The 14803-nt window shown below is 57.1% G+C and overlaps 2 protein-coding genes across 2 annotated transcripts; one reads left to right on the top strand and one right to left on the bottom strand.

The window, feature by feature from the left end:
• Positions 1–6: 6 nt before the first annotated feature.
• Positions 7–11720, top strand: TK1 (thymidine kinase 1). Its single transcript, XM_024760853.1, has 7 exons — positions 7–123; positions 212–243; positions 1244–1354; positions 3559–3652; positions 8429–8518; positions 8823–8942; positions 9032–11720. Exons 1-7 carry the CDS (start codon positions 58–60, stop codon positions 9230–9232), a joined length of 714 nt encoding a protein of 237 aa, XP_024616621.1. The 5' UTR covers positions 7–57; the 3' UTR covers positions 9233–11720.
• Positions 11014–14700, bottom strand: SYNGR2 (synaptogyrin 2). The gene is made up of 4 exons (XM_024760622.1): positions 14473–14700; positions 12679–12916; positions 12195–12334; positions 11014–12105 (listed from the first exon to the last, which is right to left on the bottom strand). Exons 1-4 carry the CDS (start codon positions 14698–14700, stop codon positions 11908–11910), a joined length of 804 nt encoding a protein of 267 aa, XP_024616390.1. The 3' UTR covers positions 11014–11907.
• Positions 14701–14803: the final 103 nt, after the last annotated feature.

The following is a 14803-nucleotide window of genomic DNA, read 5'->3' as shown; positions in this document are numbered from 1 at the left end:
GGCGGCGGCGGCGGCGGCGGCGGCGGCTCCTCCTCCTCCTCCTCCTCTGAAGGCACCATGAGCTGCATCAACCTGCCCACCGTGCTGCCCGGCTCCCCCAGCAAGACCCGGGGGCAGATCCAGGTGCTGGCCGCGGGGCGGGGTCGGAGTCGTGATCGGAGCCCGGGTGTCCGTGCGCACCGGGGCCCAGTGACCTCTCCTTCTCTCCTAGGTGATTCTCGGACCCATGTTCTCAGGAAAAAGGTAATGGCCTCGCGGGACGGGGGTAGGCCGGGACCTCTTCCTCTACTTCCCTGCTTCTCCTCCAACCCCCAGGACCCCGTCCTCCTCCCATGACGCCCCACGACCCCGAGCCTGCCGCCGCTCTCAGAGCCCCGCTTCTAGAGCAGCCCCCACTGCCCGACCCCGTGCTCGCGCCCAGGATGCCTCTCCTCCGTGGGATCCTACCGGAGGAGAAGCGCCTCCCCTTCCCGTCCGGGTCGGAACCTCTTCCCCTTGGGGTCATTCAACCACCGCTCCTTCCGGGAGCTGGTCAGAGCTGCTCACCGTTTAGCCCCTCACTAAAGCCCTCTCTGAAGGGTGCATCTACGGTGGCCAGGCTCTGTGCACCCTGCAGTATCTGTGGCTTCCTTGCAGTGTACGATTGTTTCCTTAGATGGCCCAGAGGCGTAGTTACTCTCCACACTGAAGAGTCAAGCGCTGGTGCCTTTGTTTCCCTGAAGTGATAGAACCAATCCCAGTGAGCCCCCAGTAACTCCCCTGGCCCCCCTTCCTATATGGCGCTGGGGAATCACTCCGGCTCAAATCCCTTGCCCACGGACTCAGAGACAAAGCGCTTCCCTTGTTGCACCAAAAGGTTCTGTGAAGTTAGTTCAGGCTATGTGAAGAACTGTGGGGTGAGATTACTTTGGAATGGAATCTGAACCCCTCTCCTGTGCATGTGGTCTTTGCTTTGCCTCCAACAAAATCACTCCTCCAGCCCTTCCCTGAATCACCTGAGGGCCCTTCTTTGCCTCCCTCCCCATAGAGAATGACTGTCAGCCCAGGCATGCTCCTCCCTCCTGGGTCTAGACTGAACTCTCTGTGTGGGCCCTTTCTGTCCTCACTGGTGCACGCTCTGCCCTGCAGCCTTCCCATCCATTGGTGGGGCTCAGGCTGTATACCCCTAGAAGGCGGTAGGGAGCCCGACTTGTGCTGATGGGGTCTTCCTCGCCCACACTTATGCATGGGCCTTACCTTGCAGTACTGAGCTGATGAGACGGGTCCGTCGCTTCCAGATTGCCCAGTACAAGTGCCTGGTGATCAAATATGCCAAGGACACGCGTTACAGCAGCAACTTCTCCACGCATGACCGGTCAGTCCCTGCCCCTTCTGTCCTGTCCCCACACCTTTTGTGAGAAGCCCAGTGGCTGTCAGAACTCTTTAGAGAGGATGGTTAATAATGCTGATGCCGGGCAACGAACCGTTCAAATCTGCAAACTTTCCAGGTTGCTTGGCAAGGTACCCTAGAACTTGGCCTTTCTTGGGGCTCTAGCCCAGTGGTTCCTAGCGGGACGTGATTCTGCCCACTAGCGTCTATTTGCAATGTCTGGAGACGTTTTTTAGTTTTCACAACAGGAGGAGGTAAGGGCATGATGTCAACTAGTGGGTAAAGGGCAGGGATGCCGCTACATCCTACAATGCACAGACAGCCCCATGACAAAGAATGATCCAGCCCCAAATGTCAGTAATGTCTGGCCAAGGTTGAGAAACCTTGCTCTTGACCTATGTGGAGGTTGCAGACTGGTTTTGCTGGCCTGCAGGCTGCATTTTATTTAAGTTTTTAGTTGGCTTGTCCTTGCTGACTCCCTGTCTCGTGGTCTTTGTGCATCCCCCTTTTATGTTTATCTGCCTGTGTCCTGTGGACATTTCAGCCTGCAGCCTGAGGTTGGGAGGTTAAATTTAGTACCACGCCTGCCATTCTGTACAGCGTTTAGGGCCTGATGGTTTGGAGGCTGAGACACTTTTCTCGTCTTCCAGATTCATCCACCTGAGCCCCCAGCATCAAGGCTGTGCTGTGTGTGGCTTCAGGGTGGGAGTGCGGCGGGCTCTGAAGCTGGGCAGGTGGGTGAGGCGGAGAGGGCCCAGGACTTGGAGTTAAGTTAAACGTTGAGTGACGTTTCCTGGACATGTTGCCTGATGCAGGTCATTTACGTCTCCAAGTTTGCTTTCTCATCCCTAAAACATAGGTGTCCGCTGCTCAGGACGCGAGAAGTGTCAGGGGAAGACAGTGAAAGCAGTGGAGAAGATCAGAAGTGCAGCTTCTGGGTCTGTCAGATGGGGGTGGAATCCAGGCTCTGCCCCAGTGTCACAAATCCTCTCTAATCTGGTCTGTAGAGGCCCAGACGAGCTGCAGCAGAGGCCTAGCGCTTGGCAGGGGTGACAGTGCTCCAGAGACGCTGCTCTTGCTGAAGCTGGAACCGGCTTCCTGCGTTGCCTGCAGGATCAAAGCAAGATAATCACTAAGGAGTTGTAAAGTTTTACATGAATATATAGCTGCAAAACCACAGAGCCGTCAGGAAACTCCTAGCTCCTTGGAAGGGTAGTTCAGAGGAGCAGGCAAAAATGGAAACAGAAGAAAATAACATTGCAGAAAAACAGAAACTAGAAGACAAAGAACAGCATTCCTCTTCCAAAAGGCCTGGCTGTGGGGCAGGGTGGGGTCCACCGCGTCGTCATTTAATGCACTGGAGCTCTTCCACACGCGGCCTTTCACTTTCAGACTCTGCTGGGTGGGAACCTCCCCTCAGGACACACGAGGCAGCAGTATGAATGCAGATCTGAATCCTGACTCTGCCAGTTAATAGCTCTATGATCTCTGAGAAATCCTTTAATCAGCCAGAGGAGTCAAAAGGAGGGAATTCTAGGTCACTGCACTGCTGGTTGGTGTTCGTGGCTTCTCTCTCCTGGGGCACGGGGGCGCCTAGTCTTAGATTCTGGTGCTAATGGTCTGCCCGGGGCCATGGTAGGACTTTCATGGGCCCCGGGGACTTTCTGCCTTCATGGGCCCCTTCCTCTATAAAGAAAAAAATTAAAAAAATATCATTTATGACTGCATTGATATGAAGACAAAGATAATCCAGACTGAGTTACATTTATTCTGATTTTTAGAAGAAATTAAAATGTTTCATTCGTCCCCAAAGCATCATGGGCCCCAGACACTGTACCTGATGAGGTAACCCTGTCTGCACCCCACCCCACTACACACACACACACACAGAGCAGAGCAGAGAAGAGCTTTGCATCTGGGTTGAGCTTTACATTGAGCATTGCTAATTTCCGGTCCAAAGCGTGAAGTGAAATAGCTCTTGTTGAATAACTGGTTTTCCAAACAAAGGCCTTTACTCTTCTCCCCAGATGCCTTCCCACAGGTGCTAATTTCTCAAAGCTCTGGGCAGACATCTCAGCCTGCTCTGCAGCTAGGGGTTGCTCATGAGACCATTTCCCTGGTCCCTCATTCTGGTTCCTGGTCTCCTCTGGCTCCCTTCTCTTGCTCACACTCTGGCTTTCTGTCCCCAGGAACACCATGGAGGCCCTGCCAGCCTGCGTGCTCCGGGATGTGGCCCAAGAGGCCCTGGGCGTGGCTGTTATAGGCATCGACGAAGGGCAGTTTGTAAGTTGACTTGTCCTGATAGCACTCTTCCTGTGAACTCAACTGTCCCCCTCTTTCTTCTGCTAATTTGGAGGTTATTGGTTCAATTTCTGATATTTTTATAAGGTAAACATTGTTAACTTGCTTTAACTAGTGTCTAAATACCCTTTGAATTCCCTTCACTGCTTTCTGTGTTACTGTTATATAGAATTTATTGTACCTTAAAAAAAAAAAAATTTACTTTTTTTTTAAAAAAAGAAGCAACATTGAGCTAAACAGAACCAAACCCTCCCTATACACCAGTGTTGAGAAATCAAATTTTTTGTTTACTGTAAAAATAATTTTTTAATATATATAATTTATTTATTTACTTATTTATGTTTGGCTGCATTGGGTCTTCGTTGCTGCACGCGGGCTTTCTCTAGTTGCGGCGAGCAGGGGCTACTCTTCGTTGCGGTGCGTGGGCTTCTCATTGCGGTGGCTTCTCGTTGCGGAGCACGGGCTCTAGGCACACGGGCTTCAGTAGTTGGGGGTTGTGGGCTCAGTATTTGTGGCTCGCGGGCTCTAGAGCGCAGGCTCAGTAGTTGTGGCACACGGGCTTTGTGGAATCTTCCCGGACCAGGGCTCGAACCCGTGTCCCCTGCACTGGCAGGGGGATTCTTAATCCCTGTACCACCAGGGAAGTCCGCTTTTTTTTAATTTATTTTTTTGGCTGTGTTAGGTCTTTGTTGTTGCGCGGGCTTTCTCTGGTTGCAGAGAGCAGGGGCTACCCTTCATTGTGGTGTGCGGGCTTCTCAATGCAGTATCTTCTCTTGTTGTGGAGCATGGGCTCTAGAGCGCAGGCTCAGTAGTTGTGGAGCATGGGCTTAGCTACTCTGCAGCATGAGGGATCTTCCCGGACCAGGGATCGGACCCGTGTCCCCTGCGTTGGCAGGCGGATTCTTAACCACTGCGCCACCAGGGAAGTCCCTGCCCCACAGTTCTGTTCCCTGTTTCTATGGCTACTTCCTCCCTGGCCAGCAAGTCAAACTCGAGTTCCCATAACTAGTGTTTATTAAACCTACTGCAGAAACATCACCAATCTTCTGTTCTGCCCTCGCCCCTGTGGGTCTTGCTCTGCAAGAAGTTATGGGGCCCAGAGGTGGCTGCCTCGGTTGCCTCTCAACATGGGACCTGACAAAAGGACTGCCTCTTCCTCCCTTCATCCTTCCCTTGGAGAGGGGTACATCTGAAGACCCCACGCTATAAGCTGAGGGTGCAGTGGTAGGTGGGCCGCTGGATCCTGGGCATGCCAGCCTCACAGTGTCACTCCGAGTGTTGGTCTTACCTCTGTTTCTTTTTAATTTTTTTTTTGTCTGTGCTGGGTCTTAGTTGCAGCCATGGGATCTTCGTTGCAGCGTGCGGGATCTTTAGTTGCAGCATGTGGGATCCAGTTCCCTGACCAGGGATTGAACCCGGGCCCTCAGCAGTGAGAGTGCGGAGACCACTGGGACCACCAGGGAATTCCCTAGGAGAGGTCTGGTTTTGTCTTGACCATCACAGTCACAGAATGGCCTTGCCGGAAGTTCGTATTTATAGATCGGGCTCATATCACGTGTTGTGACCATTTTTTCCTCATCAGCAAATACCTATCCTTATGAACGTAGCATGTCTTACATGAGCTGGCCCCTTGGGTGTGGCACTTACAGGCTGTGATGGACGTGTGTGCGGACATCCTGGCTATCGTCCGGTGTATTGGGGTTTATCTACTAAGTAGAATCACTGGTCAAGGGACCGATCTCATTCATTCAGTAAGTGTTTGCTGAGCTTGTGCCGTGTGGCAGCGATGTTCTAGGTGTTGGGGATACAGCCAGGGTCTCGCCCTTGCACTTACATTCTAGTTGGGGGAGAGAAATATGTAAAAGGTGGTGGCAACCGGGGGAGAAAGGCACTGTGAGGGGGTAGAGCTAAGGTGGGGATGATGCTTTTTGAGGACGGTCAGAAAGGGGCCAAAAGGAAAGTAGGGTGAAGGTTCCCAGTCAGGAGTGTGCTTTTGGGCATATCTCAGGAGCAGCCAGGAGGCCAGGGGCTTTGGCCAGGTCAGTGGGAAAGACTTTGGCGTTAACCCTGGGAGAGCCTGGAAGCCGCCCAGGGCGTCTCCTCTGCTGGAGGAGCATGGACAGCGTTGGGGGGTGGGGGGAGAGGCATCTGGGTCTTTGCGGAAATCCCCGGCGGTGGAGGGCAGGGTGGTGGCGGCTGCAGACACACATCCTGTTCCAACTGCCTTTCTCTTTTGTTACTCCAGTGGCTGACATCATTTTCCCTGTGTTTCTACTTTTGTAAATTGCCTCCTTCTCTTCGTTGATCTTTCCTCTACAGGACATGATGTAATCGGTGCCAGTTTGTCACATGCTGTAAATATTTCTTCCCCGTTTATTTGCCTCTGGATTCGGTCTGTGCATCTCATTTAGTCTCTACCATTCATGGTGGAACGGTTGAACGTTTCAGTGTCACATCCTTCGTTCCTGTCCTCTGTGGCCTTTGCGCCTTCAACACCAGCCTGGCTGCCAGGAAGCCGGGCCTCCCCCGGGGCAGGGCCGGGGTGCTTCCCTCGTGCATCATGAGGGCGCCACCTCTCGGCAAGATAAGGACGAGGGTGAAACTACTTCTTGGCTTCCTGATCTCCCCTTTCGGTCCTCGCCCCTCATCAAACCTTGTTCAGGAAGTGGCTCACGGCAGGCCAGCCCAGGTGCTGGATCGCCAGGTGAACCAAATGGGTAGACTTGTCACCATCAAGAAACCCCCCGTTACTTTTCTACCTGGATCCCGTGTGGCAATCATTTTTGTCTACCAAGAAAACCCTACGTTTACTAGGTCCTCTGAAGTTCCGCTTTGAATGTAACCTGTATTAGAGTCTATGGCTGCTGTGACATGTACCACAGACTGGGCGGTTTAAACCACAGACATTTACTTGCCACAGCTCTGGAGGCTGGGAGCCCAAGGCCAAGGTGTGGGCAGGGTGGGTTCCCCCTGAGGCCGTGAGGGAGAATCTGTTCCAGTCCTGTCCCCTTGGCGTGCAGGTGGCCATCTGCTCCCTGTGTCTGTCCCTCTCTGTGTCCAAATTTCCCCTTTTTACAAGGACACCAGTCATACTGGAGTGTGACCCTACTGACCTACTTTATAACTGGATACCTCTGCAAAGATCCTCTCTCCAAATAAGGTTCTGCACTATTGGGGGTGAGGGTTTCTACGTATGGATTTGGGGGGTGGGAAGGGACACAATTCAACCCATAACATAACCTAAAAAATTTAATGGCAATAAAAACAAACGTCAGTAATGTGGTCGGTTACCAGTGGGCATTCTGGGATGTTGCAGACAGCTCTGACCTTACCTTTGATCACTCAGGAACCCCAGCTGGGGACCCAGGGTTCAGTGTTTGGGTGGGGGCGGGGTGGCATGTGAACAGGGGACAAAGTTTAAGTGGAAGAACTGAAGTCTCTGATGGTGGGCATCGCTGCAGCGGGCAAGGCGGAGGACCCTGAGAGGTCCCCAACCCTGGTGTGGAAGGACCCACATCTGATGAGGCCTTGACAGGGAGAGTGAGACGCAGGGGGTGCTCATCCCAGGGCGGTTTTGCCCCCAGCCCCTACCCGGGGGATGTCTGGCAATGTCCGGAAACCATTTTGTTTGTGACAATGGGGGTAGGGTGGAGGGCACTGGCTGACAGCTCCTTGCAGGCTGGGGGCTGCATTTCTGTGACCTGTGATGAGTCCTTTAGAGAAGAAGAGGGGCCTCACCTGGAGCCTCTGGGTGGGAGGTGCTGTTTCCGTAGCTCAGGCTCGGCAGCCCTGCAGAGGCCGTCAGATCTGGCTTCGGTGAATCCCGCTGGAACTGATCCAGGTTTTCTAACCCCTCTCCTGGACCTCGTCTTGCTGAGCCCTCAGGTCTTGGTAACTTTGTACCTACATGAGCGGCTTGGAGAGAGACCCTTTGCCCAAACACAAGAACTCCCCACTTCACCCAACCCAAAGACCAATCTAGACAGATGATTGACCAGTGAAAGTTCACCAAAGAATTTAAGTAGCAGCCTTGCCCTGGGCCACTTGAAATTTGATTTACCAAGTAAGTGACCTTTCTGCAGGCCCTGTATTTAGAAGGGTGTGCCGTGCCATCCTGCTCTAAGTGGCCAGTGGAACCCTCACCCCTTCTCAAGGCGTCACACGGGCACATTATGTTTTTTAAAAAAGGCAAACACACAGAGCCTGCCTCTCAGGCAAATAGCATATGTCATAAATTATTCGAGGGTCCTTAATCCCTAAACACCACCAAGGGCCTTCCTTGCCTTTTCTTGGGCTCAGAAACGTGAAGTCATTGCCAAGGTCACAGCTAATGGGTCCAACCAAGACCACGGTTCAAGCCCAAGGCAGCCTCTGGTCTGGGCTTTTGACCACTGCGGTAGCAGACTGCCTCTCCTGGTGACTGTTCCGGGTGCTTGGCCTGGAGTGGGGCCCGGTTCTGCCATGGAAAGCGGGCAGGATGCTGGAGTGACGTGGGGCCCGGTTCTGCCATGGAAAGCGGGCAGGATGCTGGAGTGACGTGGGGCCCGGTTCTGCCATGGAAAGCGGGCAGGATGCTGGAGTGACTGGGGCTGCTGCAGATGTGCAGGCAGCGTGCCGGGTGTGGGGGGCTGGGGCCACCCTATTCTCGCGCCCCACGCCGATCCAGGTGGCCAGAGCTGTTGGGTCCAGCCACGTGTCCGTGGCTCCTGGAAGCTGCTGCCCAGGGCGGAAGCTCACTCCTCCTCTCACCCTTTCCAGTTCCCTGACATCGTGGAGTTCAGCGAGACCATGGCCAATGCCGGGAAGACCGTCATTGTGGCTGCACTGGATGGGACCTTCCAGAGGAAGGTAAGGCGTCTGGTCCACGTCTCGGGATGGGACCCAGGAGGGAGGAAGGGGCCGGGGCTGTGCACAGATGGACAGCTCACTGCGCCCTGGATGACCAGACTGTGCCAGAGCCCAGGCGCTCAGGCAAGCCAGACCCAGCTCCCTGGTTTGCCCCAGACTAGGCCGCCTGCTGCAGGGGCTGGTGCTCTGGGGGAAAGCAAGGTCAGGGCCCAGTTTCCTGGCTTCGGGGCTGTGAATCAGAGGGTTTCAAGGAAAAGCCCACCCGGTGAGGTAAGTGCACACCAGTCTTTCCATGGGAATACAGGCTTTCGGGACCATCCTGAACCTGGTGCCCCTGGCGGAGAGTGTGGTGAAGCTGACGGCGGTGTGCATGGAGTGCTTCCGAGAGGCCGCCTACACCAAGAGGCTGGGCGTGGAGAAAGAGGTGGCCCCTCCTGCCTTCTCCAAGGGGTGGAGGGGAGGGGGTGGTGCTGTGTCCCCGCTCAGTCCCGGCGCTTCCTGTCCCATGGCCAGGTCGAGGTGATAGGAGGAGCAGACAAGTACCACTCCGTGTGCCGCCTCTGCTACTTCAAGAAGGCCTCGGGTCAGCCTGCCGGGCTGGACAGCAAAGAGAATAAAGAGAACTGCCCAGTGCTGGGAAAGCCCGGGGAGGCCACGGGAGCCAGGAAGCTATTCGCTCCTCATCAGATCCTGCAGTGCAGCCCGGCCAACTGAGGCACAGGCCCCACACCCAGGACGGGCGCTGACCGGCCACCTGCTCCTGTGCCTGCTGCTGCCCCCTGGCGGACGCCTGCCCCCTGCGTGCTGCCCGGCCTTCTCAGAGGAGGAAGCGGGGGTGGGGGGGTGAAGTTTCACCAGCGCCCCTTCCCCGGCCAAGGGCCACGGGCCGGTGGTCTGCACGTCACACTTCCCTCCTCGCCTGCCCGCCGGCTTCCCTCAGTTCCCTTCCCAGACTACTCACAATCCACCCCAGGCCGGTGCGGGGCCACTGCTGACGTGAGTCCCTCCCTCTCCAAGCGGTGAGGCCGGAGGCACAAGTTCCTGTGGCATCAGCGCTCCTGGCTTCTTCCCCTTTTGTGGCTTTTGCTGTTGAGTTTCTGTTCTCACTGGGAAGTCAGAGCACCAGCACCTCTGGCTCAGCACCGAGCCTCCTCTCGTGCAAAGACTTTAGTCCCCCTGCCTGGGACGGGCTCCTGGCCCTTCTGAGGATGGCTGGACTTGTTCTCTCTTACTTCCCTTGGGGCCAAAAGCCCTTCCTGCTCTGGCGATCATTTTCTCCAGAATTACAGCTTCTTCCACGTGGGTGACACCCTGCTGGGGCTCAGATCCCAGGGACTTGTCTTTTAAAGCAGGGGCTGTGATTTTTCTGTTGTAGTGTGTGAAATTAATAACTAATAGTAAAACTTACTGGTTGATGAAAGCGTATTTCTCTTTAACTGTCTGGGATTCCCCGGGTCTCACTGGAGACAGCTCTGACCTGATTTAGGTGTGGGGATTTCTTTTCAAATCATTTTCTAGTACTACTGATCTCTTAGCCACAACGCTTTTTAACTGAGAAATGATCGTGAAGTGTGTCCTGAGAGGAATGTTTGCCTGCTCTTCTGTCTGGGCAGGTTTCAGGTCAAGATGGGTGGATGAAGGAGCCTGAGGCCCAGGTTGGAAAGATGAAGCTTTGGTCTGTGCTGCCAGGTGGGGCTGTGAGGTCAGGTTTTGTTTGTGAAACAGACACTTGACAGTTCAGGAGCCAAGAAGACCAGCTCTGCTGTGCCTCAGAAAATACGCTGTGGGCAGCTTACACGGAGGCAAGAGTGCGCCAGGTCGGGTGTGGGTGGGGTGAGCCTGGGCTGTAGGTGTGCCCCATGCAGATGGGGGTCCGGGTTTCCCACCCTCGCCCCAGCTTCTCCCTCCCCTTTGCTCGCGGTTGGTCCCAGGTTACAAAGGTGCAGTACAGTGATGAGACCGTAATTCCCAAACCCTATTAGTTTTTACTCAGGATTTTGAAACTGTTGTGGCCCACCTTTGACAGCTCCCTGTCTGGGCTCAAAAGGGGAAGCCCCGAGTTGCCCTGGGGGCCCTGGCCTCCTGCCTGAGCCGGGCTTGTTCCCTGGGGCGGGCTGGGCGGTCAGGCCGGCCCCCTGTGTGTCCGGAACAGGCTGCAGAGGTGCTGAGCCCTGTCTACGGGAAGCAGAGGGCCCCTGCCCCTCCAGGGGCATGCCAGGACCCTGGCAGAGCGGCCCAGAAAAGCCATGTTGTTTACAGGCTGAGCACAGTTACTATTTTAAGATGCTGATGGGAGGGCAGCGTGAGCAATGAGACCCTGGGTCTGTGGGGGGGGGTGGGGGTGGCAGGGAGCTGCTAGGCACGCTGGAGGGCCAGACTGCCACAACTCTGTTCAAAATACAGGTTCCATAAGACCTCGGCCAGAGGGTGTACCTCAGGGTGGAATTTCTCTTTCTCCTACCCCTAGACAGAGGCCCCACCCATGACAATGGAGATTATAAATGAGAAAAACATTTATTCCATCTCCAAAATTAGTCAACAGAATCCAAGGGTGCTGTGCATCTTCCCCCAAGGCTCTGCAATACATTCAGAGCAGCCTGGGGGCTGTGGGTGTGCTCCACGCCTCCCAACTAACGGTGGTGGGGTATTTACATAAAGCTGGGTGCTGTTGTCAGGCAAAGCCCCTTCCTGCGGCCAAGGGGTGGGAGCAGAGACAGTGCTGCCCGCCCGAGCCCGCTGGTGGGGGGCGGCACCAGCCCTGTGCCTAGGCTGTCAGGAAGGTGACCCAGAGGCACTGGCATAGAGCCCAGATCCAAGCGAGCAGACACTTCAGCAGTCAGCACGGGCTGCTGCTCGCAGAGCAGGCAGGGGGCAGGGGGCTGGGGGCAGAATGAACCTGAGTGAGGAGGAAAGGAGCCCCAGCCCAGTGCCAGCAGCAGAGCAGGGGGAAGGCCCCACAGCCTCATCTTTGGCAGAGACCCCCAGATGGCGGTGGCCACCGAGGCCTGCACGTGGCCCGGCTCCTTCAGGCTGGGGAGAAGCTAAGGCACTTGTCAAACCAGCACATCGGGCCCTTGGAGCTACTTCAGGTGGGGTTGGGGATCATTAAAAGCAATGACAAAACCCATCCAACCAAAAACCCTTCCCTAAAAAATGCCCTCGAGGAGTGGTGGGTGAAGCCCCCTGGGGCACAGGCCGAGGCTCTGAGGCCAGTAGCCAGGACGAGGAGGCAGGGGCTCTCTCTCCAGGCTGTGCGTCAGCTCCGACAGGCACCAGGTGGATCGAGCAGGGCCGGCAGCTCTGGGAGACCAGCCTCGGGGGAGGAGTCCGGGAAGAGGGGAGGCCCCCCAGGCGCCCTCCCTCCTTCCCTTACCATCCCCGGCCGCAGCTCAGTACACGGGGGGCGGCTGGTAGCCCTCTGTGGTCTCGGCGTTCTGGGTGAAGGGCGGCTGTTGGTAGCTGTCCACAGGCGCGCCTGGGTAGGAGGCGTAGGCCGTGCTGGGGTCCAGAGTGGGGTCCACGTAGTTCTGGATGAAGTCGTCCACTCCGGCCTTGTAGCGCTGGTAGGCCAAGGAGGCCAGCACGCCCTGCAGAGAGCCCCGAGGTTTGGGTTCCTCAGCCCTCCACCACCCTTCACCAAAGACACCAGGACCCTGGCCCGTCCTGGTCCACTTACCCAGGAGAAGACAGAAAAGAAGCTGAAGGCGATGGCCGCCCGGGCCGAGTCGGCTCCCACCAGCACATATTCCGGTTTAGTGGCTGCCCACTGATTGGCAAGGAAGCAGAAGCTAACAAACCACATGAAGGTCCAGAGAGCTGGGGAGAAGGCCAGGAGGGCAGGGTTAGCTCCACGGAGTAGGCAGGAGGGCAGGCACCTCCTGGAGGGAGAAGCCTCCGGGGGTGTAAAGGGCACTGATGCAGAAGCCAGGGTGGGGACAAGATGCTATCCTGGGAGTCCCTGCTCCAAGTCCCACTCAGCTGCGGAGGGTTTCAGCAGATGGTGAGAAATCCTTCCGTGACAGCCTGTCTGCTGGGAGGTCTGGGGACCTGGGGCTACTCCCACCCCTCCCAAGCTCTGTAGTCACAGCACCCTAGAGCTCTTGGGACCACTGCCGCTCCTGTTCACCCCAAGATCAAATGGAGGTGCAGCCGGCAGATACCTGAGAAGAGCAGGTCGCTGATGACCAGGTACTTGCGGTCAGTGGCGTTGCTGATCTGGGGGAAATAGACGTCGACCACGAAGAAGAAGGCCGAGGCCAGGAAGGCCAGCACCCCGATGGCGCTGCCGAAGCGGCACGCGTCCTCGTTGCGGTTGAACACGCAGTACTGCTGTCTGGACTCGTGGGTGTTGCTGTAGCCCTCACCGAAGATGCACGAGAACACGATCAAGGCGAAGACCTGAGGGGGAGGCAGGGGAAGGGCTGAGTGACTGCTACCCTCGTGGGACAAACCCCCCAGGTGGCACACAGAGTGGGGCCTCCTCTGCTCCTGCTGTCCCCCCTGCTCCAGGTCGGTGTCCCAGCCCCTCCTGAACTTGGGGAGCGAGCCCCTCCCTCTCCCTTCTCCTGGGCTATCTCCAGACACCAGTCACAAGTCACGAGGGGCATGGCCGGGGATTCCTGGACTGGGGATGGTGGGGAGTGAAGGGGATCTCCTGGGAGGGGACTGCCCGCCCAGCTGTCTGCCTGGAGGATGGGTACTGGTGGTTAGGTACTTGAAGGTTAACGGCAATCGCCCAAACTAAAGCACTCCCACTTTCAGTGAGTTTTAAACAGGATGGGTCACAAAGTCATAAAAACCCAAGCTTGGAGTCTCACCCCCATCACCTGTCTGAGTCACCTCTACAGCACCCAGCCTCTGCCTAAACACCCAGTGATGGAGGGCTCCTCCCACCTCAGGAAAGCCATGCCTCCGAGCCGAAAGAGCGTCCCCAGACCCCCACCTCCTGGAGCCCCCTCCACCTCTTCCCTGCTGGGCTCCCCAGTTTGGCCAGCTTCTTTCCTACAAGGAATTCTGGGCTCTTTGGCATCCTGGCCCCTGCCCTCCCAGGGAACCCCAGCTGGCCTCCCGCTCACAGTGGGTCCCACCCACACAGAGCACCTCAAGCTGGTCTGCCCAGCAGACCTGTGGACACAGCTCTGCACGCAGACCCCTGGATGTACTGGGGTGGGGGTCGAGGGGGTGTACCAGCCAGAACGCTGGGAGGGGCTCCAGGCCCTTGCGAAAAGCCTCACGTCACCCGTCTCCACCCCAAACTGAAAGGCCACCGCTCACCCCTGCCTTATGTCAGCAGACCCGGGACAGTCTGGATGCCTGGCTCCCTCTGGGACCGGCCCAGGCCTCTCCCCAGCCTGCCCTGCCTGCCTGCACAGGCCCTCTCAATAGGCTCTGGAGCTGGCAGTCACAGGCCCCACCCCCAGCTGGAGATGAAGCCGGAACTCTGGATGCTGGGAGCACTGTGCCAGCCTGACTCCTGGCACTGCCATCCCGAAACGTGGGCATCTGCTCCTGGAGTCAGACCCCACAGTCAGGCAGAGCGGGGGTGAGAGTGTCACCAGGGCAACGCGTAGGGCTCCAGTCCCAGGCAGGGGCAGGTGTGGTGTGGGCGCCGCATGCCCAGCCCTCTGCCTGCGGGCTGGCTAACAGCTTGTTCAGCTTTGGGCTCTGGTTGTCCGAGAGCACGGGACCTCCCACCAACGCCCCACCCCCGGTAACCTGGTACTGGAGCGCTCATCCAGCTCACATGGAGGGGAACATCCTGGGGTCACCTGATCTTGGATGGGGAAGCAGACCCATGGGCTGCTCTTGAGAGACTCTATTTCAGGGCGCCAGGCTGCCCCCCAACCCCACGCACCCCACGTGGCTTCGGAAAGCCCCTTCCTGATGAATTCCCCCAGGGTGGGAGTCGCGGCGTGCCGGCCACCTGTCCTGGAGCCGCCTCAAACTCCTCCCACTGCCAGCAGGGCCACGGGCCTGGGCTTTTTTTCCGCCGCCGCCGCCGCCACCGCAGCCGCGGACTGCTGAGGAGCCAGCCCGCCGCCCCGCCCCCGGCCCGGCTCCTCCCCAGGGGCGTGGCCAGCACCGCCCCAGGGACCGAGGGCAAAGTCCGCCCAAGACGAGCGGCGGTGCAGGAGCGGCAGGGTTACCCCGACATCCCGGCCTGCGCTTCCAGCGGCCGACATCCGTCCAGCGGCCGCGGACTCGTTGTCCAGTCCACCTCTCGGCCGGAGTCTCGTCCCTCTGCTCTGCTGGTCCGCAGGGCGACTGGAAAGGGCCAGAGAGTTC

This window comes from Neophocaena asiaeorientalis, unplaced genomic scaffold (assembly GCF_003031525.2).
Source record: "Neophocaena asiaeorientalis asiaeorientalis breed wild unplaced genomic scaffold, Neophocaena_asiaeorientalis_V1.1 scaffold30, whole genome shotgun sequence".
Taxonomy (NCBI): Eukaryota; Metazoa; Chordata; class Mammalia; order Artiodactyla; family Phocoenidae; genus Neophocaena; species Neophocaena asiaeorientalis.
The sequence above is the reverse complement of the archived record's forward strand: the minus strand, read 5'-3'. Positions and strand labels throughout refer to the sequence as shown.